The sequence below is a fragment of the Sinocyclocheilus grahami genome, unplaced genomic scaffold (assembly GCF_001515645.1).
Source record: "Sinocyclocheilus grahami isolate Dianchi unplaced genomic scaffold, SAMN03320097.WGS_v1.1 scaffold1088.1, whole genome shotgun sequence".
Lineage (NCBI taxonomy): Eukaryota > Metazoa > Chordata > Actinopteri > Cypriniformes > Cyprinidae > Sinocyclocheilus > Sinocyclocheilus grahami.
This window is the reverse complement of record NW_015506267.1, coordinates 387,735-412,013: the sequence shown is the minus strand read 5'-3', so window position 1 is coordinate 412,013 and position 24,279 is coordinate 387,735. Positions and strand designations below refer to the sequence as shown.

Genomic DNA, 24,279 nt, shown 5'->3' with positions numbered 1-24,279 from the left:
ACAATCCCTGCCAGACCTGAGACTCAAACCTGCATCCTTTGGGTTACAAGTCCAACTCTCTAACCATTAGGCCACAACTGCTCTCTTTGGAGAGTGATTTGCTGGGAGGGTGGGATCTTGTGCTTTCAAAACTGCCCACCCTGCCTTTAAACAGTACATTTATTAAGTTTGACTTTGATTTTGTTGCTTCATAAATTTACTAGATGTGGAAAACTTGTTCACTAATGCTGCTTATGTTTGCACATGATTTAACTGAAGATTAATGAATGATTAATGTCAACAATGTCAGTCAGTAACTTCACCACTGTGAGATGTGCTGATCAGTGTGGTTTAGATCATTTATATACTAGTATAGTTTTAGATTAGATTTTATTTTTATATTTTCTATCTTTAATTTTAGTTACATTTTTATTTTGTTTTACACTAAAAACACTGTTGATGATTTTTTTCTCTGTCATAATTCTTGTTTTCTGTCAGGTATCTGGTACTGTTATAATGAGTACATGTCTCTGACGACCTCTACCCTGACCTTCAATAACGTGGGTTTCACCACTAATGTGCAGGTCTATCTGCAGGTGCGAGACACCTGGCTGGCCTTCTGTGAGTCTCTGCACTTTGTGTTTTTTATCATTGCTGGTACTTTTGTGTTTCAATGGAATTCTAGAACCATATCAGTTCAGTTCAGTTGCTCTTTTAAATTCAATCTGCTTCATGTGCGTGACAAAACATTTAACCTGTGTACAATGAGAAATGAAGAAATGAATCAAAATAAAATGGGACAAACGGAGTAAACAAATAACATTTAATTTAATGTACTATTTCATTTCATTTACATTCATTTGATCATAATCAAGATTTTTTTTTACTCTTAGTCCTCATACTCAAATTCCATAATAATTTTATATATTAACTAAAAAAAGGTGTAGACTGAAGCCTTATTTATTTTGAAGGCTTATTTTTTTACTCACCCTTTGTTTCTTAATAAGTGTCACTTGCACTAATAATTTAATCTATACAAAAGATACAAAAACAAAACAGTTATTTAAGATTTATTCCCCTTTATAAACACCTTAAAATTACCTTTATAAACACATTAAAATTGTTTCACGTTTCATTTATAAATTATTATTTATTTTGAATTATATATTTTAAAACTGATTTTTTTAAATATACAACTCTTTTTTTATTTTCAAAGTAAACTATGCATTTTTAATTCCTTGTTACAGTTATTCCACAATTTCACCACTTTGATAGATATAATTTTTTTTTTTTTATATTCTTCCTCAAGTTGCCCTTATTTTTTTAAACATCCATTTCCCAAATATTTTACTCTCATTTTAACTGCCTCTGAATATTTGGGAAATAAATGTAATTTTTTCAGCCTTTTCAATTGTGAAACCAACCAGATCACCAAATTTTAAAGCACAACAGTTTATAATTTTTAATTTAATATTTAATTTAATATTTAATTTAATTTAATTTATAATGTCTCTGTTGTAGTGATTATTCTGAGTATCGTCGAGGCCATTCTGCTGCTGGCGTTGATCTTCCTGAGGACTCGTATTCTCATCGCCATTGCTCTTATTCAGGAGACCAGCAAGTAAATAAACACACACATTGGTTTTACTTTATTAGTGAGGACGTCTCATAGACATCTCATAGTAGTTTTAGCCAAAACTTGCCCAGAAACACACACACAAACACCTTAGTGCTCATGCATTGCTCACACATGTGAAATATTCTCATAGCAGAATCTAAAACTGATCACATGAATCATATGATCATGTTAATGTTTGAATTGAAATGAAGAAGTAGAGATCTCTGTTTATATGAGTTTGACTTGACGAGTGAGTAAAAATGTGTGTGTGTGTTTTCAGGGCGTTGGGTCACATGATGTCGACACTTTTCTATCCCATCGTCACGTTTGTGCTGCTGTTGGTGTGTGTGTCGTACTGGGGAATCACAGCGCTGTATCCTTCACACACAAGTGTAAACTGATCTAGATCAAAGCATCTAACAAATTAATAAATGTAAACAGCCAAATAAACTTTTAGATGTTTATTTTGTTATAAATACCATTAGATCTACTTCAAATAAATGCATCACCAATTATCTCAGTGATTTTGTAGCACTGAGATATGTTTTATAGTTCTGAATGAGTTTTTATTTTTATATTTTCTGTTTTCGTTTTAATTAAAGTTTAGTAATTGTGTTGTGTTTTTATCACTGTGTGTATGGGTAGTCATCATGTTTGCATGATTCATATGTTGTGAATCTTTAACTGAGCGTGTGTTCAGATATCTGGCCACATCAGGCGCTCCTATCTACAAGGTCGTGGCGATGAACACAACACAGGGCGACTGCAGCGTCATACGAGCCAACGAGACCTGCGACCCGGAGGTCAGAAACGCACACACACACGCTGAAAAACAGTAATATTGTGAAATATTATTATTATTATTATTATTATTTCTATTTTAATCTATTTTAAAATGTAATTTATTCCTGTGATGCACAGCTGTATTTTCAGCATCATTACTACAGTCTTCAGTGTCACATGATCTTCAGAAATTATTCTAATATGCTGATTTGCTGCTCAAGAAACATTTCTGATTATTAGCAATGCTAAAAACAGTTGTGCTGCTACAGATTTTTTCATTTCTCGTTCAAAGTTCAAGTTCAAAAGAACAGCATTTATTTTAAATGGAAATTGTTTGTAACATTATAAATGATTTCATTGTCACTTCTGATACATTTAATGCATCCTTGATGGATAAAAGTATTAATTTCTTTCCAAAAAATAAAAAATCTTACTGATCCAGACTTTTGAATGGTTGTGTAACTCATAAAATTCCTTAGGAGTAAAAATAAATAAATAAATGAGAAATAAAATGATGCAGATGGAAAACAGATTCAAAAATCAAACGTGATTGTTGCATTATATCCTTCTGTATTTTATTCAAATGTTTTACATTGTTTTTAAATAATAACATAAAATGTTATTATTTTGTGACATTTACATTTAAAAAAAATCAAATTCACTTATATTGTTTTCTACATTTCTACAAAAATAAAACAAAATTATAAATAAGAACTGAAAATATGCTTCAATGGCATGTTTTTTCCTATCTTTTCGCTTTTCTTGTAATATGGCCAAATCAAAGGTCATCATAGACCAACTTTAGCCCTGGTTTGGGCATCTCTGGTTTAAGTTCACATTGAGACATTGAGATCTCCTGTGGAACTCTAGAGAAGAGAAACACTCATCTGAGAAGCAGGAGACTTCAGTCTTCATTTAATCTTGTTTATGAGGAATCGTTGAGATCTGAGCGAGATCTCATGTGTCTCTGTTTTTCTCCACAGATGTTCAACACTACGCAGTATCCCACGTGTCCATCGGCGCGCTGTGTCTTCATTAACTATAACACGGAGGGTTTGTTCCAGAAGAACCTCTTTAACCTGCAGATCTATAACGTGATTGCGTTCCTGTGGTGTGTGAACTTCGTCATCGCTCTGGGTCACTGTACGCTTGCCGGCGCCTTCGCTTCATATTACTGGGCCTTCAGCAAACCGGCAGATATCCCAACATTCCCTCTGATCCAGTCCTTCATGAGAGCGCTGCGGTAAGACCCATGAAACACCAGGCCAAACAGATCCGCAGGAAAAGTGTAGAGTATTGGTGGAAAATACACCGGTTCAATTCCAGCCATATGAAAGAGTCCGTCAGAGCTGATCCAGTATGGGGGTAGAATTGTTGCTTTATTCCAAATAAATAGATTATGATCCACAAATAAATGTAAAGAGATTAACAAAAATTAAACAAATTGACGAATAAATAGAATTAGATCCACAAATAAATAAAATGAGATTTGCAAATAAAAAACATGTTCACAAATATCTTTTTAAGTCTTTTTAAGTGGATTTTGAAACATTTCTAGCATCGAGACACACACCAATCCACAAATGCGTGGACTCCACCCACCGTCTACTCAAGCCAATCAGATAACAGCCTCACTTCGCTGACCAATCGTAGCACGTTCTCGCTATAGCCAATCACGTTTTACTTTACAATCAGGGAGGTCTCGTCCTGAAATAACTTAATGATAATAATAAACATGATATTAAATAGATATTTTATTCATTGTTATAATAAAAATTTAAAATAATGACTTAAGATTGATAAAATATGTATTCATATTTATTCATCAGGATTTAACCTGCCTATGATGAAGGTAATAGTAATAATATTAATAGTAATAATGCCATGTAATATAATTTAATGTATTGTTTGTTATAAAAATTCAATACAAGGACTCAAGGGTCTTAAAATTAGTTTATTGTCATCCTTTTTTTTATCCATTTTTTAAAATCAATTTAACCTGGAGATAATAATAATAATAATAATAATAATAATGCCATTTAATATAATCTTATATATTGTTATAAAAAGTTAATACATTGACTTAAGAGTCCTAAAATATGAATCAAATATTTGTTCATATGACTAAAATATTACCATATTTTGGTTTGTGGTTGTTAGCCTGTGATATTATTGGTTAATATTATTTTTATTAAATCTTTATGATGTAAGTATAAAAGAAAATACATTTCAAAAGTGATGATGAGTTTATAATAGAAAAGCATCAAATAAAAAGTGCACTGGTGCACTGATCACAGTAAGAGCATAAATGTTTTTTAAAGGAGTTCTATTATGCTTTTTCACTTTTTCAACTTTAATTAGTCCATTAGTTAGTTAGTTAATGTTGTTAGTCTGTTAGTTAGTCAGAGGCTCAGAACCCATGCACGCGCTTCATCATGTGTTGCCTCAAATGCTGCTTCTGGTGTCTGGAGAAATTCATCAAGTTCATCAACAGGAACGCTTACATCATGGTACATAAACTCTCTGACACATACTGTACACATAAAGTCATCAGCTCAATGAATAAATGTCAGCATTTCTCTGGTTTGTAGATCGCCATATACGGGAAGAATTTCTGTGTGTCCGCTATGAATGCTTTCTCTCTGCTCATGAGGAACATTATAAGGTGAGACGACAGTCTGGAATCATCAGTGTGTTTATTTCTCATCAATTATTATCAGTTGTGGATTGATTGAAGTATCCGCATGTGCTCTAAAGAATCTAGAAATCAAAACACTGATCTGAAAAACCTATCAATCATATAAAAACATCAAGAACTAACCAGACGCATTGCAATAAGATTCCAGCGACAAGCAATTTATATGTACAATCCAGAAACGACCAATCAGTCAGAAATCACAGCCAATCAGAAGAGCAGGTGGGCGGAGTCGCTCTAAAGAATCTAGAAATCAAAACACTGATCTGAAAAACCTATCAATCATATAAAAACATCAAGAACTAACCAGACGCATTGCAATAAGATTCCAGCGACAAGCAATTTATATGTACAATCCAGAAACGACCAATCAGTCAGAAATCACAGCCAATCAGAAGAGCAGGTGGGCGGAGTCTCTCTCTCTCTCTCTCTGCAAGTGCACTATTGCAACAAAACAGATCAAGTAAATAATATAAAACCATCTTAACATTATTAAAAATACATACTGAGTGATTGATACAATCTATGTCATAAAATAGACTTTGCATTCAGTTTTTTCATTCTTGTTTTCATTTATTTTCAAGATCTGAGGTAAATTATCCAGCGTCGTCTTCAGTGTGGCTATAAAGGTCAAGCAGAATGATATTCAAATTCACATTAGATACTTTTAACATTAAATAAATAGCATAATCAGCACCTGAGACGATCAATGTCATGTATGTTGTTCCATCTGAAACGTCACAGAAATAGAAACGGTTATATGTATCGCTGTCACGGCTATATAAAAAATATTTTTATCTCACAATTCGGACTTTTTTCCTCAGAATTGAGTTTATATATGACAATTGCAAGTTGAAAACTTATCTCACATCTCCAAATTCTGTTATTGTTGTTATTATTATTATCCCGCCATGGAATAAAACACTGAATTCAGAATTGTTTCCACACAATTGAGAGTTAACATCTCACAATTTTGTTTTCACAAGTGCACTTGACTTTTTCAAGCTTATATCTTCTCGCAATCGCAAGTTATAAACTCGTATAGTTTACAAAATAATTTCGTTTGTATGCAAAACTATTTTTTTTTTTTAGGTGAAATTGAACGCTTTCAAAAAGTTCAAACAACATATAAATTTAATAAAATATTTTATGTGAAAAATTTTGTATTTATTATTTTAAAAAATGAATTTATTTTGATTTTGAGGTGAAATTAGTGTTTTTATGAAGATCAATCAGAATCTAAACTTAATGCAAATTTTTATGTGAAACGTTTTTAATTTAAATTTTTTTTTAATGTGTATTTATTAATCTGATTTTGTGATGAATGGGTGTTTTCATGAAGTTCAAACAAAATCTAAATGGAAACTTCTTCCTTAAAATCCTTTCACCTATTTTTATTATTTAACAAATTTCGTGTACTTTCATTTAGTCATTACGAGGGGAAAAAAAAATCTGAATTGTGAGATAAAGGTCACAATTAGGGGAAAAAGGAAACAAGCTTGGTCAAAAGATGGAAAAGATGTTTTTGATTGTGTGTTGTCTGGTTTGGAACAGTGTTATGAAGCTACAAAGAAGAGCAACTCAAGAACCCAAGACAGGACAATGCTTCCTCATGAGGAGATGTGTTGGTTGTTAAGAAGGTATTGTGTTGTTGTTGTCAGGGTGGTGGTGCTGGATAAAGTGACGGATCTGCTGCTGTTCTTCGGGAAGCTGCTGGTGGTCGGTGGAGTTGGTGAGAGATGTTGAGTTTAGACAGACCTCAGATCTCTGGAGCTTCATGTGTGAGCTGAAGCTGATGACGTCTGGTCTGTTTTCAGGTGTGCTGGCCTTCTTCTTCTTCTCCGGCAGGATTCAGACTCCAGGAACCACGTTTGAAACGGCGGCGCTCAACTACTACTGGATGCCCATCATAGTGAGACTCACGTTCACACCTCACATTACTGATTTACATTTGATCAAATGTTCGGCAATTCGAACTGAAATTATGATGTCATTTTTGCATACTGAATTCTGATTGGTCTTTTCTTACATGTATTTAACTGTATGTCACATACAGCGATCAAGTGTTCAGCATTGCATTAACACACAGAAAGTGAATTTTTAACAAACCTGTCAACCATTTCACCCCAAAAATCAAAAATCAACAAGAAACTATATTTTGCATACTGGACCTTATAAGATATATATACTGTATATATATATTTAAAAAAAATTTTTTTTTTTTTATTGCATTGTAACATTATGATAGTTACCTCTGTTTTTTTTTTTTTTTTTTCAAAATATCAACAAAAATGGTTTTCAACATGGTGTTATTTGATGTAATGCATTTAATTTAAAACACTTTGCATTACAGTAAATATGTTTTAATGCAAAATTTAATGCAAAATATATGTTTTTATATTATAATTTAATTTGTTATGAGGTTTCATTGTTCAGTCAACATCTAAATATACCTTAATCTCTTTCCTTAAAAGTCCTTAAAAGTAAACCATCTGGATGCAAAATAGAAATAATTTCTATGCTAAATATATATTTTATTATTTTATTCATATATTTGCATTACAGTAAATATGTTTAATGCAAATTTAAATGCCAAATATTTTAATTTAATTAATTAATTTAATTTTGAGGTGAAATTGAGGTTTTCATGGTTCAACCAAAATCTAAACATGCCTCAAAGTCTTTTCTTAAAAGATCTTAAAAAAATAAAACATATGGATGATCTGATATAGACTTAATAAAATAAATATTGCATCAAAATTATTTTACTTATATATTTGCATTACAGTAAATATTTAATGCAAATGAAAAATATTCATAATATATTTTTTTTATTAATTTTTAAAAATTATTTATTTAATTTTGAGGTGAAATTGTGGTTTTCATGGTTCAATCAAAATCTAAATATGCCTCAAACTCTTTACTTAAAAGTAAAATATCTGGATTCAAAATAGACTTTTTGCATATTTTACACATTACAGTAAATATTTTTCATGCCATTTTTTATGGAAATATATATATTTCTATTGTATTATTTTTTTATTTGGAGTTCAGTTTTCAAGTTCAGTCAAAATCTAAATATGCCTCAAACTCTTTACTTAAAAGTAAAATATCTGGATTCAAAATAGACTTTTTGCATATTTTACACATTACAGTAAATATTTTTCATGCCATTTTTTATGGAAATATATATATTTCTATTGTATTATTTTTTTATTTGGAGTTCAGTTTTCAAGTTCAGTCAAAATCTAAATATACAATAAAATGTTCCCTTAAAACTCCTTTCACTTCTGTTCCCTGTATTTTGTTTAAATGAGTTAATATACTTTCATTCCGTAATTAGCTATACAGTTGCATAGATTTTGGTTTCATGCAAGAAATGAGATGTAAAGTTGAATCAGGTCGTGGCAAATAAACATGTTTAGTTTTGTAAAGTGTGTGTGTGTGTGTGTGTGACAGACGGTGGTGTTCGGTGCGTATCTGATCGCTCACGGCTTCTTCAGTGTGTATAACATGGGTGTGGACACACTCTTCCTGTGTTTCTGTGAGTATCACACACCACGGATATAATGCTATATAACATATATAATGTTTGAGGTGTTTTATGTGTCTCACCGTGCGTTACATCATGCAGTGGAGGATCTGGAGCGTAATGATGGCAGTCCACAGAAACCCTACTTCATGTCCAAGAACCTGATGAAGATCCTCAACAAGAAGAACAAACCGGCCAAGACGGGCTGATGAAGATGATAATGATGAAGATGACGAGGGTTTCTGACTTCATACTCTCAAGCACTGTCACTTTCAATCGAAGTGAATCCATGTACAGACCCTTTTAAACATCGATACTGAGATTCAATTTTTCAACAGAAACCAGTTAATGTAACTCATTAATCAAAACCACCAAAGGTTAAGGACCACATCCTTACCCTGGAACTGTTTTACTGAAAATGTGCCAGTGCATTTTTTTGGTTTTATTCAAGGCAAATGCAAGAAACTTGGATGAAGATGTCTGTGAGCCAAAGCATTTATTATTAGCCATTATTATCTTTACATATTAATATATTCAGTTTCTGATTTTAATATAAGATGTGCACAGTGAAGCTATATCGCACATACAATTGACTGCTTTTGATGCAGATTAATAACTAACGTTCTGTTCTTCCAAAACTGCTGAACATTTTTTTTCCACTTTGTAATAGAGAATAAAATACAATAAATGACAGAATATCTGACACTCCATAAGCATGAATGAAAGCCTTACTTTTGAATGTTTTTATGGTTGCAGTAGTGCACGCTGCTTTCACATGTAAACACTGTTTTTATATGATTTGTATTTGGTTCTGTGTGATTTAATGTAAACTGGAACTAAACAGAGAATATTTATTTAAAGATATATACATTTAAAAATGTTGCATATTATTGAGTGCTTATTTTCAGTACATTCACAATCCTAAAACTGATGGACAATAAAAGCTGAATTTATAGACTAAACTAAAGCAAGGCATCATACAACCAAGGCCGCGCCGTTCTCAAGCCCGCCGGCCGTTCCTCACTCTAGCCGCCGGCCTCCGCATACTCTAGGCCTCCGCTCACTCAAGGCCGTGGTGTGTGACGCTGTGTTTCGTTGTGAAAGCGAAACTACTTTGTTTGGCCTTCCAAGAGGACACGACTAGAAATCAGTGGTTAAGTTGTATTTACAACACTGTTCCAGAACACTTCAACCCAAATATTCAGATGTGTGCAGCACATTTTATGGAGGACTGTATCCTGATCCTGGGAGAGTAGACTACAATGCTGGCTGTTCTGACTCACAAACTGTAAGTACGTGTTTTATATTCTCACACTTGAGGTATTCAGCCAATCACAACGCACTGGATAGCTGGCCAATCAGAGCACACCTCGCTTTTCAGACCGATGTGCTTTGTAAAAATCGACGAGTTTCAGAAAGGCGGGGCATAGAGGAGAAATAATAATGTACAGTATGTGGAAAATAATGTTTTTTTAACTTTAAACCGCATAAACATTTCATTACACCAAATACACGAAATAATGTTATTTTTAGCAGCATCATATGGCCCCTTTAAACATTTTAGTAACTGAAAATAGCAAATCAAATAAAACTGAAACAACGAATTTCTGGAGTAAAATGACTGAAAATGATACTTACCTCAAACTTTTTCTTAAAACTTACCCTTCAGGAAATGCAAATGTACTTTATTTTTTAAGTTAGTTCATGTACTTCTATTGCAGTGGCAAATGAAAAGAAAAAAGAAAAAAAATGCAAATGATGGAAACTTTAAATGGAAAGTCAAATGAAAACTAAAAAGACAAAAACTAATATTATAACCAGGTCTGTCAATGACATCATTAAATCAAATAAAATGGTGTTTAACATTTTTATTTAGTAGTTTTATTTCGAAACAAAGACAACACTGTTAAATGTATTATTTTATTATACATTTATTGTATAATAAAATAAAATGCCTTAAAAATGCATTATATAGTGTGCTTTTGTCCTGAATGCTTCCTTCAACTCCAGACCAGCAGAACCGGTTTCAGTGGTCATTAAAGTCACCCAAGTGTTAAAACTGGTTCTTAATCGCTCAAGGCTGCAGTTATAATATAACTTACACTTATAAAGGCAGATATATCACACGACGTGATTCTGACTTTGGCTTCGGTACAATAGATCTGGTGTATCATGATATGATATTAGTATTATTTTGAGCAAATTACACAAAACAGTGCAATGTCTCAAACTATTTTACTATAATTTCATACAAATAAAAACATCCCACCGATTGTATTAAATGTTTATTTCTCAAGTGCCAGAGAACAGGCCACACCCACTTTAGTTTCTGCCCCATATGCACAATAATTATATGCAATTTAGCTACCAAAAGACTTTTTATGGCAAAAAGACTTGTTACAAACGTAATTAGCCAGCCATATGTAAAAAGGAAAAAGACAAACAAGAGCAATTAAAACTAAAGTCACCCAAAATCATCCAGAATCAACGGATTCTGAGCATAAACCCCGCCCACTTTATGCCCAGCAGATATCAATCAATACAACCAGCGCTGTGACATTTAACAAGTGGGCGTGGTCACAGGAGGTCCAAACCGGCCAATCACTTTGCAGAGAGAGGAAGTCAACAGAAATGTTCTTGTTCACAGGATGTTTGTTACATTTACAAACAGTTAAAACTGACAGCATTACAAATCATCACCTCCCAGCAGTCAAACAAACGTCACAGCCAATGACAGAGAGATGCTTAAAAACATCAATATCCATATATACACACATAATATACACAGCCACAGCTCACGCTCCCAACACTCACTCCTGTGAGAACTCTGAAGGGTGCATGAAAATTAAACTCACTTTTTGTAAAATTGTTCTAAGCTTCCTATCTATAATCTTTCATACATGACAATAGTATATTTCCTGACTGTATTATGAATTTCCCCCCTACTATTTTCACTCGTTAACGATGTGTGTGAACTCAGAATCGGGTGATTAATACAGTTGTGACGTATGGTGTGAGTCTGCTTTACACAACAAACACACAGCAGATAAAACTGTTGTGGAAACACTTCCTGAACAGACCTGAAGCTCATCCTGATCTGAACGTCTGATCACCATTAGCTTATGACTAGCGTGCGTCTTTGGGATGTTTCTTTAAATGAAATCTCACAGAAAACATTGAAAATAAAGGGTGGATCTCACAAAAGCATATTCAGCTCATATTTCACTCCAAACTTAAAAACTAAATAAAAATTCATTATAATATTTTCGGACAATTAACATTTAAATCTTACATTCTTATTTCTGTCATTTCTGAATGTCGCATTTGTTTTATATATGAAATAACATTCATATATATATATATACATATATATATATATATATATATATGAAAGGAAGCCCATTTTCTGACCTTTTTAAGTTTTTAAAACATTTTTTAATAACATCATCATTAACAACTCTCATTGCTTAAAAAAAATAAAAAATTTAATTAAAATTTTATATATATATATATATATACACACACACACACACACACACATTTTAGCATCATAGCAATGCGATATATACATATGCATCATAATAATGATGTTTTTAGTCTTAGTAATGGGTTTTACATATACATATATATATATATATGATTATTTTTGCATCAGTGTGCTTGGATGCAATTGGGCTTAAAAATAAAAAAGGTCATTAAATAAGCTTTTTTTTTTTTTTTCTTTTGGGATGAAATGTCCAGGTCATAAAGGCCTCATGAGATTCACCCTTTTATTACAGAAGTCTGATACTGACTTGTGTTTTCGTTCATCGGTCAGATTTAAGAATCTCTATAAGTGAAACGTCCGTCCAAACACAGTGACACGGCCTCCAACCGCTCTCATGACTACTGAAATAAATCCTACATTCATCATGCCTGCCATCATTTTTTTCATTACAGATTTTTTTTTGCCATTTTTACCTTTTATGATGATAGGACAGTGTAGAGCAGACAAAAAGTGAAGTGAGAGAGAAAGAGGGGGGCAGGATCGGGAAAGGTCCACTAACCGGATTCGAACTCGGGACGCCCGTAGCGCAACGGTGATGTATGTCAGCGCGCTGCCCACTGTAATTTCATTACAGAAATTCTTTGGCATGAAAATGAAATGCTACAGAAAGTTGTGAACATAAAATATAGCGAATCTCACGAAACCTGCGGCAAATGTATCTGGGTAATATTTCACCCCAAAAATCACAAGAAAGAAAATACTTTTTTATTAAGATTTTATCCATTGAGATATTTTTTTCCAAGACTTAACAATTAATGAAACATTTCCCTCTCCCAATTATTATTACTACTGTAACAGCAAAAATATGTATATATTATTACAGTAATAAAAGAGACTAGAACATCTCAACTTATAGAAATAAGAATTTAGGGAATAAAATGTTAATTGTTAGGAAAATAATTTCAGAATGAAGTTTTACTGAATTTTCAGCTTTAAAAAACAACAACATTTTAAGTCATTTCTGGTTTGCATTTCTTATTTCTATTAAAATGATACACTGTAAAGCTGCAGTCCGTAAGTTTTGCCTCTTTGTCGCCATCTCTGTTTGAAAACCTGCAATTGCAGCTGTGTGTGGAATTATCTAGCTTGCATGGGTTGTGCGCCGGCACGGCTCCAGCGCGGATGAATCTAATGTTCTGAAGAGTATGTGTGGCAGTCAGTCACCGCACTCACAATCACAGATTCTAGCCTACGTCTTGGAATATATGACCCAAATAAAAATGTTCACTGTATATTGCCATCTAAACAAGTAACAAGTCTGCCATGTTTGTTCTGACCAACTGAGGAAAAAAGCATTACCATAAATCTTGCTACCAGTGGTGATTAAATCTAAAGATCGATTAGCTCATATCACATCAAACCGTTCAAATTATTATTATTGTTATACTTTATTCTCAAATGATTAATGTTAACAACATAAGCATTAGTGACTATGAGTATAGTGTGTATTAGCATGTAGATTTCAATTTCTGCACAGTCTAATCTAATTGTCATACTCTTCGAATTTCATATTAAGAAATTCTTTTAACCCAAAAAGCAAATTATGCTCCCTTCGAACTGGTTTTCTTTCAAATACAAATCTTGTGTAACCCCAGGCTATCTGTAATCAGAAGCACATTTAAAACTGGAATATAATTTCATTTCATTCACATGTGTTTCATAAACACATAATCCTTTCTGGATTACAATCCGCCATCAAAATTATACATTTAATTATTCTGGCTGCTGTGAGAAAAGTCTATAAACGATCGGCCACCTGCAGGATCCTCACATGCGATAGCCTAGTAGCCGGGACAACTTCTTTATGTTTACAGACGTGATGTAATGACGCAGTGCCATGCTCGAATTTCCCGCAAAAACCCGTACCACTCAAATTAGAAAACATTATTATAAACTAACCGTTGTGAATAAAGTATGGCGATAGTTTTGAACACCGGCTGGTTATGTACTTTCTCAAATATTGATTTCGGATCATTTTTAACCAAAAAAAAGTTACGTACTGCAGCTTTAAAGTAATGAGAATTTGGGAATTAAATGGGTTTAATCATGATGAAAAAACAAACATTTTCTTTATGCACAATGTAATTTCTCATTGCATTTGTATTGATCTTGAGGTGAAATATGCCGTTTTGTGAGCTGCTTCATCAGCTCCTGTAGTGTTTGTTAATACCGTCTCTCAACATTGTGTGTGTGTGTGTGTGTGTGTGTGAGACACAGACAGCTGATCTTCTGAAAGCATGTGTTACTGTTGTTTCGATCGCAGACGGGCTGAAGCGAGAAGGCGTCACACGCTCAGCAACCAGAAGAAGAAGATGACGGCCAGGAAAAGGAAGAGCGAGTCCTGCCAGTTGTTGCCGTTGCCGTCGGCTTGATGATCGACTCCATATTGAGGATCTGATGAGATCAAGTCACGGCTTTAAAAATGAACATTCACAAGGCCTGACATGATCTTAACGCTTGTGCATTTGAATAGTGAAATATTAATAGTGAGCATCTCAAAAACAAACAGCAGCACTGACCTCGTCTGTGAAAATTGTCATTGTTGTTAAAGACTGTGGTGAAAAAACCAAACGGAAAAGCCCCGACTCCAAAAGACATGTGAAACCCTGTGTCACCAAAACCCTGAAACGGCTGCAGAAAGACAAACACATTCATAATCACAGCATAATAGCGCAGCAGATGAAGTGTTATTCATAAGGACAGACACTCACTCCTCTGCTCTCTGGTTCTGTCCTTTGACCCTGAGGTCGTGGTGGTGTTTTCAATCTGTAACACACATTAGACATTTCTCATAATATTAAAATGAGTAAAATCATCAGGCTGAATATACAATTTTAAGCCTTTAAATGTTCCTTGTCAAAATAAAGCTTTGATGGTTTAACATTTGAAAATGAAGAAATTATAATTATAAATATTAGGATTACAATTTTACAATGTAAAATGTGAAATAAAAATGTAAAATAAAATAATAAAAATAATATTTTTTATTATGACTATTATTACTAACATAATATATTTTTTCTTAATGTTTTGTTTTGGTGAAATATTACAAGTTATATTTATTTTGCTTTGATTTATTCTTTTTAATATTTTATTGAATAATAATAATTATTGTTTTTATCTTACAGTAAAATAGTACAAGTTATATTCATTCTGCTTTTATTTTTTGCTATATTTTATATTGAATAATTATAAGAAGAACAACAACAATATTGTATTATATATTTTATGCATATTGATATATAATCACTAAATTTTGGCCAAATTGTGCAGACCAGTATTATTTTATGATATTATTTATATACTATTTTAGTTTTTAGTAATATTTTAAATGAGATTCTATTTTAATATTTTCAGTTTTTAACTTAATTTGTAGTTGGTTATAATATTTTTTAATATGACTTTTTAGGTTTCAATCATTTTTAGTTTTATTTTTTATTTTCAGTTAGTAATTTTAGTGCTTCAACTTAAACTTATTTCAGTTCATTGTCATGGCAACATTTCTGGTTTTCATTTCAAGTTTTAATATTTTTGTTTATTTTCATATTTTTTATATTTAATACTAATAGTTTATTTTATTGCAGCTTTATTTCAATTATTACAAAATGTTTTAGTAGTTATAGTTAGCTATAATAACCCTGGTGCAAACCAGTAATTTTTTTAAATCGCTTTTTAAAAATAAAATAAATAATAATAATAAATCGCAAATTTTTTTTTTTACATTTTTATTTAAATCCCAAATATCGTGCAGCCCTAGTCTCATGTGACACAGTTTAACTCGCACATATTTGGCTTTAATGGTTGTTTATTAACTAATATCAGTAATTTCTCTGTGCCTCCAGCATGAACATGTGACCCAAACCACATACAAACTCCAGATCAGGTTACGTTCAAAATGATGTTATTTTTGCAGTATGCAAACTTTCTGCTTTCATGGAATACCTGGACGACCTACTGTACATCTGCCAGAAAAATAACGACACGCACAATGAGTGACCCACAATGCAATGCACTTGACCTGACCTTCCAATTACAGCGTGACTAATTAAAAAATCTATTACTTGCCTTGTTATTTTATTGGAGGGCCAAAATGATTTTACACAAATTTGTATTGAACGTGCTTGCTAGCTAATAAATAACTAACTAAATAAATATATATTCTATCATAATCTCTAATTATTGTAAATTCTGTATATTGAGCAGTACCTGGGATCCTCCTGGCTGGTGCTGCCGCGGCCGTACAGAGGAATAACTTTATCTCGACTGATTCCTGCTTTACACACGGGACACTGCTGTCTGCTGGGACGCGTCTCCAGCCACTGAAACACATGAGACACCATCAAATATTAGAAGTCTCTCATGCTCACAAAGGAAGCATTTATTTAATCAAAAATACAGTTCTTATTTAAAGCCAACAGAATATATGGTAAGCAAGAAAACTCTTTCATGAGTCTAAATCGGTCTAAATAAACGTATCCATTCCATCAGCATAAATCACATCTGTCTGCATATTTCTCAGAATTTCTTTGACATGAAAATCAAAAGACACAAAGTTGTGAACAAAATATGGTGAATCTCATGAATCCAGAGGACAACATAATATAAATATATTCATAATACAAATATTTCACCCCAAAAGAAGTTGCATTAAGAAAAATATGCCTATTTTTAGAAATATTAAGATTTTAGGCAGTGTGATATTTTTTAATTACTTAATTAATTTAACACACACCCAATTATTATTACAGTAATGCAAAAATGTTGATATATTATCACAGTAATAAAACGGAATAAAAATATAACTCATAGTAGTTATAATTTATGGGATAAATGTTTTAATCGTCATGAATGAAGTTTGACTGAAATCATTTTCATGTTCAACAAACTTTATGTCGTTTCAGCAACTTAGGTTTACTTGAATATTCATAAGTTGTTTTTTTTTAGAAAAATCATGTTAAAATGTGAGTCTCAAATATGATCATCAGAATTATGAGGAATGTTTATTTGTTCATCTCTCAATCATCATTGTGTAGCGTTGCATTATATATTTTTAAACTAAAACTAATATCAATTTACTAAGACATATTATTGATTGATTATTATTTACATATTATGTTGTTGTTTCTGAGGTGAAATATGCCATGTTTTAATGAGATTCACTCAATAACTCAGACTAAAAGTCAAATTCAAAACTTTCATGCTAAGTGTACAGTGCGGCCTATAAAAGTGTATATAACACATAAAACCCTCTACATTGCGAGTAAATCACTGGCATATGCGACTAAATCTTACTCTGGGCGACTAAATGATGTCTAATATTAGCCACTGGCTAATCAATTCTCAGATTTTACTCGCCAGCGTGTGAGTTGGAGGCTAAGTATATGCTTAGCACAGATATATTTTCACTCACAGAACACTCTGACTGAGCACTTCAGAGTTTCTCTCTCCATCAAGCGATCAGTGCTATTTTTCAGTTCATCTCAACGGATGCGCAGCGCACCTGTATTTGACGTACCGTAAACTCTAGTGTGAAGGCGCTCGCCGTCGCTTTGTCTCACACACACGCAGAGAGAGCGAGAGAGAATTGACGTGCTACATGTAAACGATATTCTTCGTTGTATTTTCCTGTCAAAATAACAGTGCTCCTTTGGAGTTCTTCAGCTTTTAAGAAATGCCGCATTCTCCGGTAGTGGGCGGGACTAATGCGCAAACGGCAATCTCATTGGCTGGCGCTCATTTATTATCGTCCCTGTTTTGATTTCAGCAAATCAGTTTGAGCGAACGCACACAACCTGATTAATATTCATGAATAGCTCATTAATCCTTAGTGCGTTTTATATTGTTCTTATTAGTAGAATTCATATCATTATTATCCTATCAGTGTTTCTGTTAGTTTTTTCCCAATGACTAAAATGCATTCATACATGGTTATCAAGTTTTAATTCTAATTACTAAAGTTCTATCATTAAATAATACTTGATTATCATATTTTAAAACCCCTTAACTGTCACCGTCCCACCTGTGGGACGTTTGGCGCTCTTTTTTGTTGTTGCTTTTTTCTCTATCAAATCTTTTAGTAATCATCATAAATCATTTGAAAGGTTAGAAGCCCAAGATTCATCCTGTGAAAACCATTTCGAAATCAGACATTGCGTTACCATGGAAATGGTACTTTAAAATCTTTTGGCGGTCTCCTCCCCCTTAGTGGGCAGTGTCAAGTGTCATATTACAAAATTAATTACGGTCTTTTAGAATCAAACTTTTTATAATCTTGACTAAAAACATATCATTGGAAAGGTCTGAGTCTCAGGATTCCATATTTGGTGTTTTTTTTGAGATAGAAGTAATACTGACAGAGAAATCTAGACATTTGTGACAGAAAAATGGATTTAAAAAATTCAATGGAGTTTGGAAGGCACCCGGTGGCTGTTTGTGGTATAACGCCCCTAAATAAAATCTCACAGGAAACTCAATTTTCAATTTTCAAACTTCAAATTTGGAACATAACTTATTTAGACATAAGGCTATAATTTTATTCCAATTTTAGAGTAAAACCTGATATGTAAAATATTTATTATATATAAAATAAAATTAACAGTGCATTTTCTTTACAGTAAATTTAAACTACTATAACTTTTTGATACTTAAATGTTTTGAAAAAAATTCCACATTTGCGATCATTTGCTGATTTTCTTCTTTAAAAAGAGACCAACCTTATGTTTGTATTCCAAAGTGTTCATAAATTACAACAATTTAAGTTTGGATAGTGCACCTGCATGCCTATTTAAAAAAATGGGGGGTGACAGTTAAAGGGTTAATGCCTGACTGACTGATGTTAAAGAGTGTACTTTCAGATATTTAAAAAACTGTGCCATTTTACAAACACACACACACACACACACGCACACACATATATATCAGTCTGGCAAGTAAACAAAAAAAATGTACTAGCTAATGGCGATTCAATTGCCAAGGTGTCCGTAGAGGGTTGCACATAATTAATTCTAAACCAATATTTTATAAGCTAAGACAGAAAGCAGTTGTGCAGGCTGATCCTGACGGGTTTGTTGCCCAAATACTGAAGAACTATCAGACGTTTGTCATGCACACAAATCACAAACACACTCCAAAACATCTGCACAGCCGTTTGACATGAATGAAGGCTGGCGATCACACAAACTGTTGTGTGACAAATCTGTTCTTACTCCTCCACTACGGCCTCAATCCTCCCGCAGAGTCTAATCTCTCCTTAACCCCATAATCACACGCTGACGGCACGAAACGAGATACCGCACAAAACACACTCAACTCCAGTCACACATGCTGGAACAGCCCTGCAGAAAACAAGCTGCTGCAATCAAAACAAGTCATCGAGCCGCTGCGTAATCAGACGCACATACAGTGAGTTTCACATTGGCCCGAGCAGATCGTCCTGATTTCTGTCTGTCGTTGTAGCATTTATTTCAGGCGTAAACCTGCAAGACGGCAGATCAACGTCACAACACAAACACCACACCAGAACTAGCAGATTACTTTCCTTCAAGTTTAGTTAACTCTATACTGTATCATATTTGATATGTGAATTTCTAAAGCCTCGATCAACATGATCAAAACTTTCCTGACAAACCTGTTGCAGGCAATCTCTACTACATGCCTTCCGCCTCTGATTGAAAGTAAAATGCCTTTTAGAATCATTGGTAACACTTTACTTGAAGGGGTGTGCATAAGACTGACATGACACCTTCATAATCATGACATGACACGTGTCATGAATATGAAGGGTTTTTATGCATGTTTATGACAACTGTCATTAAGTGTTATTCGCTCAGTTATGTCATTTTTAATGCAAAGATGACATTGTTTGAGATGTCTTTGTTATGGGCTATGGTTAGGGGTAAGGGTTAGGTTAGGGTTAGGTCAAATAATGTCATATTTGCATTAAAAATGACATAACTGAGCGAATGACACTTAATGACAGTTGTCATAAACATGCATAAAACGTGTCATGATTATGAAGGTGTCATGTCAGTCTTATGCACACCCCTTCAAGTAAAGTGTTACCGAATCATTTTACAAACATGCACATAAGGCTGCGATTCACGTGTCTTTTTGCTGTGAAAGAAAACATAAGAATAACTTTTATATTGTTAGTAATATTTCAAGATGAACACACATAACGGACTGAAGCAACGTCGGTTTACCCGATTATCCAGACATCTTTTTTTTTTTTGAAAAATCGTGTTCAGATGCGAGTATCAAATATGATCATCAGGCTTTTGGGGAACTTTATTTGTTTATCTCTCATTGTATCGCATTGCATTATATGCTTTGATCATAAAACTAAGCATTTCAATCTCATCTTAAAAGACATATTATTAGAGATATAGAGTGGCGAGTGATATTTATATCATTTTATGTACTGCAAGTATCTGCGATGCTGATATACACATCTCACTGATTTCCAATACAAGCTATAAGAATCTCTTCACTTTTTTTGTGCCTAAACTAGGGCCTCTGAATAAAACCGAACTGTTTTTTCCTTCATATTCTCACCGTGTTATAACATATGAGCAATAAAAGCCTAATGTATCAAATATGATATTAAAAAAAAAAACATATGTAAACATTTAAAAAATATTTTGACTAAAGGTTTAATAAACAGCATAATAAAACACAAATGCATTATTGTAACCAGCATATCTTCTGAAAATGCTGGTTACAATAGTGCATTTGTGATTCTTAACACAATATGTTACTACTGTAAAATCATAATAAATTAATGCTCATTCAGAATATTCGGAGTCCATGTTTACCACAGTTTTACTATAATAACTGTAAATGAAGTAAAAGTACTGTGGTATCACAGTACTGTAACATTTTCTTACAACCAAGAATATTATGGTATCATTAGCGACTACTATTTATTAGTACTTGGGAGTAAAAGTCTAGTTTTGACTTTTTGATGGTATTATTATAGCTATAATGGTGGATTAAGGGTTGTAAAATGAGACAGATTCTTCCCTGTCAAGCTGTCAATCCATCATTGTTTTTCTCTGAGATGTTGTGCTCGTGTTGCTGCAGTTTGACAAGAGTAAATAACAATAAGCCTCGGTTATTGTGGTCGTTTTCTCACTGTCCTGCTGTGTGTGTTTTAATGCTTAGCCTGCGAAGATCTGCACTCACTCATACTTTTATGATACCGGTGGCGATCGATTATCGATTGGTTGTACCAGAACAGATGTCCGCAGAGGCTGATGACCGCGTCCCGGGCGGTGTCCAGGCAGATGTTGCACTCGAAAGTGGCTCGATCTCTGTCCCGCTCGCCTTCCGCGCCTCTCCCCGGACCTGCTCCGCCCCCGCTGCCCGGGATTCCCGCTCCTCTGGCGGGCGCGCCGTCACTCGAGCTCCGCTGCTGCTCTGCGGCCTCCATCCTCTCACGCTCGCACTGCGCGAACACTCCTGCGTATCGCTCTCGCTCGGACGTGACGCCACCGCAGTCACCAGCTCCTCCCACTCCTTCTTCTTGTTTAATGGCGAATAACTCCTTAGGAGTATTATCGCCACCTACTGTACTGGATGTCAAGTAAACCTTTATAGGTGATGAGCTTTTATACAGTCTATGGTGATGAGTCTGAAATTTGAGTTAAAAAAAATAATTAAATAAATACATAAAAAAGGTGATGAGTCTGAACTTTGAGTTAAAAAAAATAAATACATAAAAAATAATAACAAAAACCCCCCACTCCGAAAGAGCACTTCCGCTTTTGAGTCGAGTGGGCGGGATTTGAGCGAATGTTGTTGTTGACTGAATACGGGATTTAATAGTTGTAATAGTGAAATGAGTTTAATGCATGTTTAGAGAGCGTTTGTGAGAGAAAGAACAGTTTCTAGATGCATGGATACCGTCGAATGCCCGCCAATGAAGAAAGATACTTAAAAACAACAACAACAACAACAATAGAAAGAAAGTTAAGAAAATTTAGGCAAAATAAGAGCAGTACATATGAATTATCTAGATTTTAAACATCCGTGAAACAAAAAAATGTATCGGAACAAGGAAAATGACAATGAGAATTAATATGTGCAATATGTGTATGGTTAATTACAATTGTCATGTTAGTGCAGATATCTGTGCACAGAACCGAGTCTGTGAACAGTGTTGCCAGATTGGGGTTTTGAATTTTATCGTGCGGGTAAAAATAGGCTTTCGGGTCAGTTTGGCGGTTTTCAAACATATAAATTGCATAGGCTAATTGTTTAAAAAAGACAGCCGCACTTATCACGAGGGCTCAGCAGACAGACGTTATGATTTATGAGTGACAAGTTTTTAGCGTGATAACTTATAAGTTATAACATATCTGATTTTGAATGTAGTATGACTGTATATTCAAGTAATTGCAATGCCTAAATATAAGTTAAAGAGTGACTCAACTCTCAAAACGTGAATTATTGTGGAGAGAGATGACACGAAGACTCTATCACTGCAACTCCGAAATCAGAGCACATTTGCATGAATTAATCAAACCCCAAACTAAATATGTCGGTTTATACCAGTGATGGGCAGACTTGGCCCTTCCAGGCCACTTTCTTGCAGAGATTTGATCCAACCCTGATAAAACTCACCTGCCTGTAGGCTTCTAGTAGTCTTGAAGACAATGATTAGCTGGTTCAGGTGTGTTTGATTAGGGTTGGAGCTAAACTCTGAAGGAAAGTGGCCTGGAAGGGCCAAGTTTGCCCACCCCTGGTTTATACGATCCTGTCTTTTATCTTTTAAACGGTCCAGATTGATAAATCCTTGAAAACTGATTAGTTTTGACTGTTCTGTGTAAAATTATAGAACGACACGAAGGTAAGCGCATTTACATTAAAAAAATGTTTAATAGTCGTATTATAATTCAGTATGTATCAATGAATGACACAGTTTTGACTGTCATGGTGTGTGCATGAACGAGTGTGAGAAATACCTGCTAATTATGTTGCTTTTTACGATCACTTATATTGGACACTTTTTTGCATTTAAATTGGATTATTCTGGCTGCTTACATTGAAAATGATGCATGTTGTTTCGAGGGTATCGGTTAATTTCTTGATTGCCGTTTTGACAGTGTCTGCTTACATATTTTATTCATGTTCGGTAGCTTAATTCTCTTTAATGTAGGCCATTTGCCCCGATTTGATCCGTTTACCTGGGAAATTTATCTAACGTTATATTTATTTATATTATTTTCTCGTCATTGTTTTGCTTTAAGGAGTTAAAATGGCCCTTTTCAACCTTGATTTATATATTCCATCACATTATTTTGACAGTTAAAGTTTGTGGGCGGGTATTTATGAGCTTTTGGCCTGGAAATCGTCCATCCAATCTGGCAACACTGTCTGTGAACTGAATCGATTGCATCACCATCTCAGCCAGGTAGAACTGAGCCATGTCCTCTGGGATACGATCACCAGATTTACTCAGCAACATCAGTAGATCTCCAGTGACACAGTAATCCATGAGCATATAGTGCCGAGCAGAAGAGGAGAGACACTCATAAACCAGAATGAACAAACAGCACTGTACTGGAGAAAGATTCTGAGGCAGACTAAAACGGAATTATTTGGCCTCAACACCAAACGATATGTCTGGCAGAAATCCATTACAGCATTCCTCCAGAAAAGCATGGAGGTGGTTATGTCCTGTTATGGGCTGTTTCTCTGCAGTAGGGACTGGAGCACTTGTCAGGATAGAAGGAAAAATGGATGGGGCAAAATACAGTCAAATTCTTGAGGAAAATCTGCTGCCCTCTGCCAGAAAGATGTCAATGGGAAGAAGGTTTACCTTCCAAAGTGACAATGACCCAAAGCACACAGCAAAACTGACACACAGTGGTTGAAGGAGAAAAAGTTGAATGTCCTTGCATGGCCTCGTCAGAGCCCAGACTCAAAACCCACTGAAAATCTGTGGAATGATTTGAAGACTGCAGTCCACAAACACTCACCATCAAATTGAACTGAACTCGAGCAGTTCTGCAAAGAAGAGTGGGCAAATATTGCAAAGTCTAGATGTGCAAAGTTAGTCGAGACAGAGACAAATCCCAACAGACTAAAGGCTGTAATTAAAGCAAAAGGTGGTTCAACAAAAT

General features: G+C 34.0%; 2 protein-coding genes across 2 annotated transcripts in view; one reads left to right on the top strand and one right to left on the bottom strand.

The window, feature by feature from the left end:
• Positions 1–9,474, top strand: part of slc44a4 (solute carrier family 44 member 4) — a 29,556-nt gene extending 20,082 nt beyond the window's left edge. The window contains 12 exon segments of the mRNA XM_016252107.1: positions 478–600; positions 1,501–1,600; positions 1,878–1,970; positions 2,298–2,400; positions 3,364–3,623; positions 3,707–3,737; positions 4,783–4,890; positions 4,972–5,045; positions 6,737–6,807; positions 6,893–6,987; positions 8,535–8,619; positions 8,710–9,474. Of these exon segments, the coding sequence (XP_016107593.1) occupies positions 478–600; positions 1,501–1,600; positions 1,878–1,970; positions 2,298–2,400; positions 3,364–3,623; positions 3,707–3,737; positions 4,783–4,890; positions 4,972–5,045; positions 6,737–6,807; positions 6,893–6,987; positions 8,535–8,619; positions 8,710–8,816 (1,250 nt within the window). The 3' untranslated portion in view covers positions 8,817–9,474.
• A 4,695-nt stretch (positions 9,475–14,169) lies between these two features.
• Positions 14,170–21,721, bottom strand: LOC107566615 (E3 ubiquitin-protein ligase RNF5-like). The gene is made up of 5 exons (XM_016252106.1): positions 21,355–21,721; positions 16,361–16,495; positions 14,866–14,920; positions 14,674–14,785; positions 14,170–14,548 (listed from the first exon to the last, which is right to left on the bottom strand). The coding sequence occupies exons 1-5, from the start codon at positions 21,582–21,584 to the stop codon at positions 14,439–14,441; spliced, it is 642 nt and encodes a 213-aa protein (XP_016107592.1). The 5' UTR covers positions 21,585–21,721; the 3' UTR covers positions 14,170–14,438.
• Between the last annotated feature and the right edge of the window lie 2,558 nt (positions 21,722–24,279).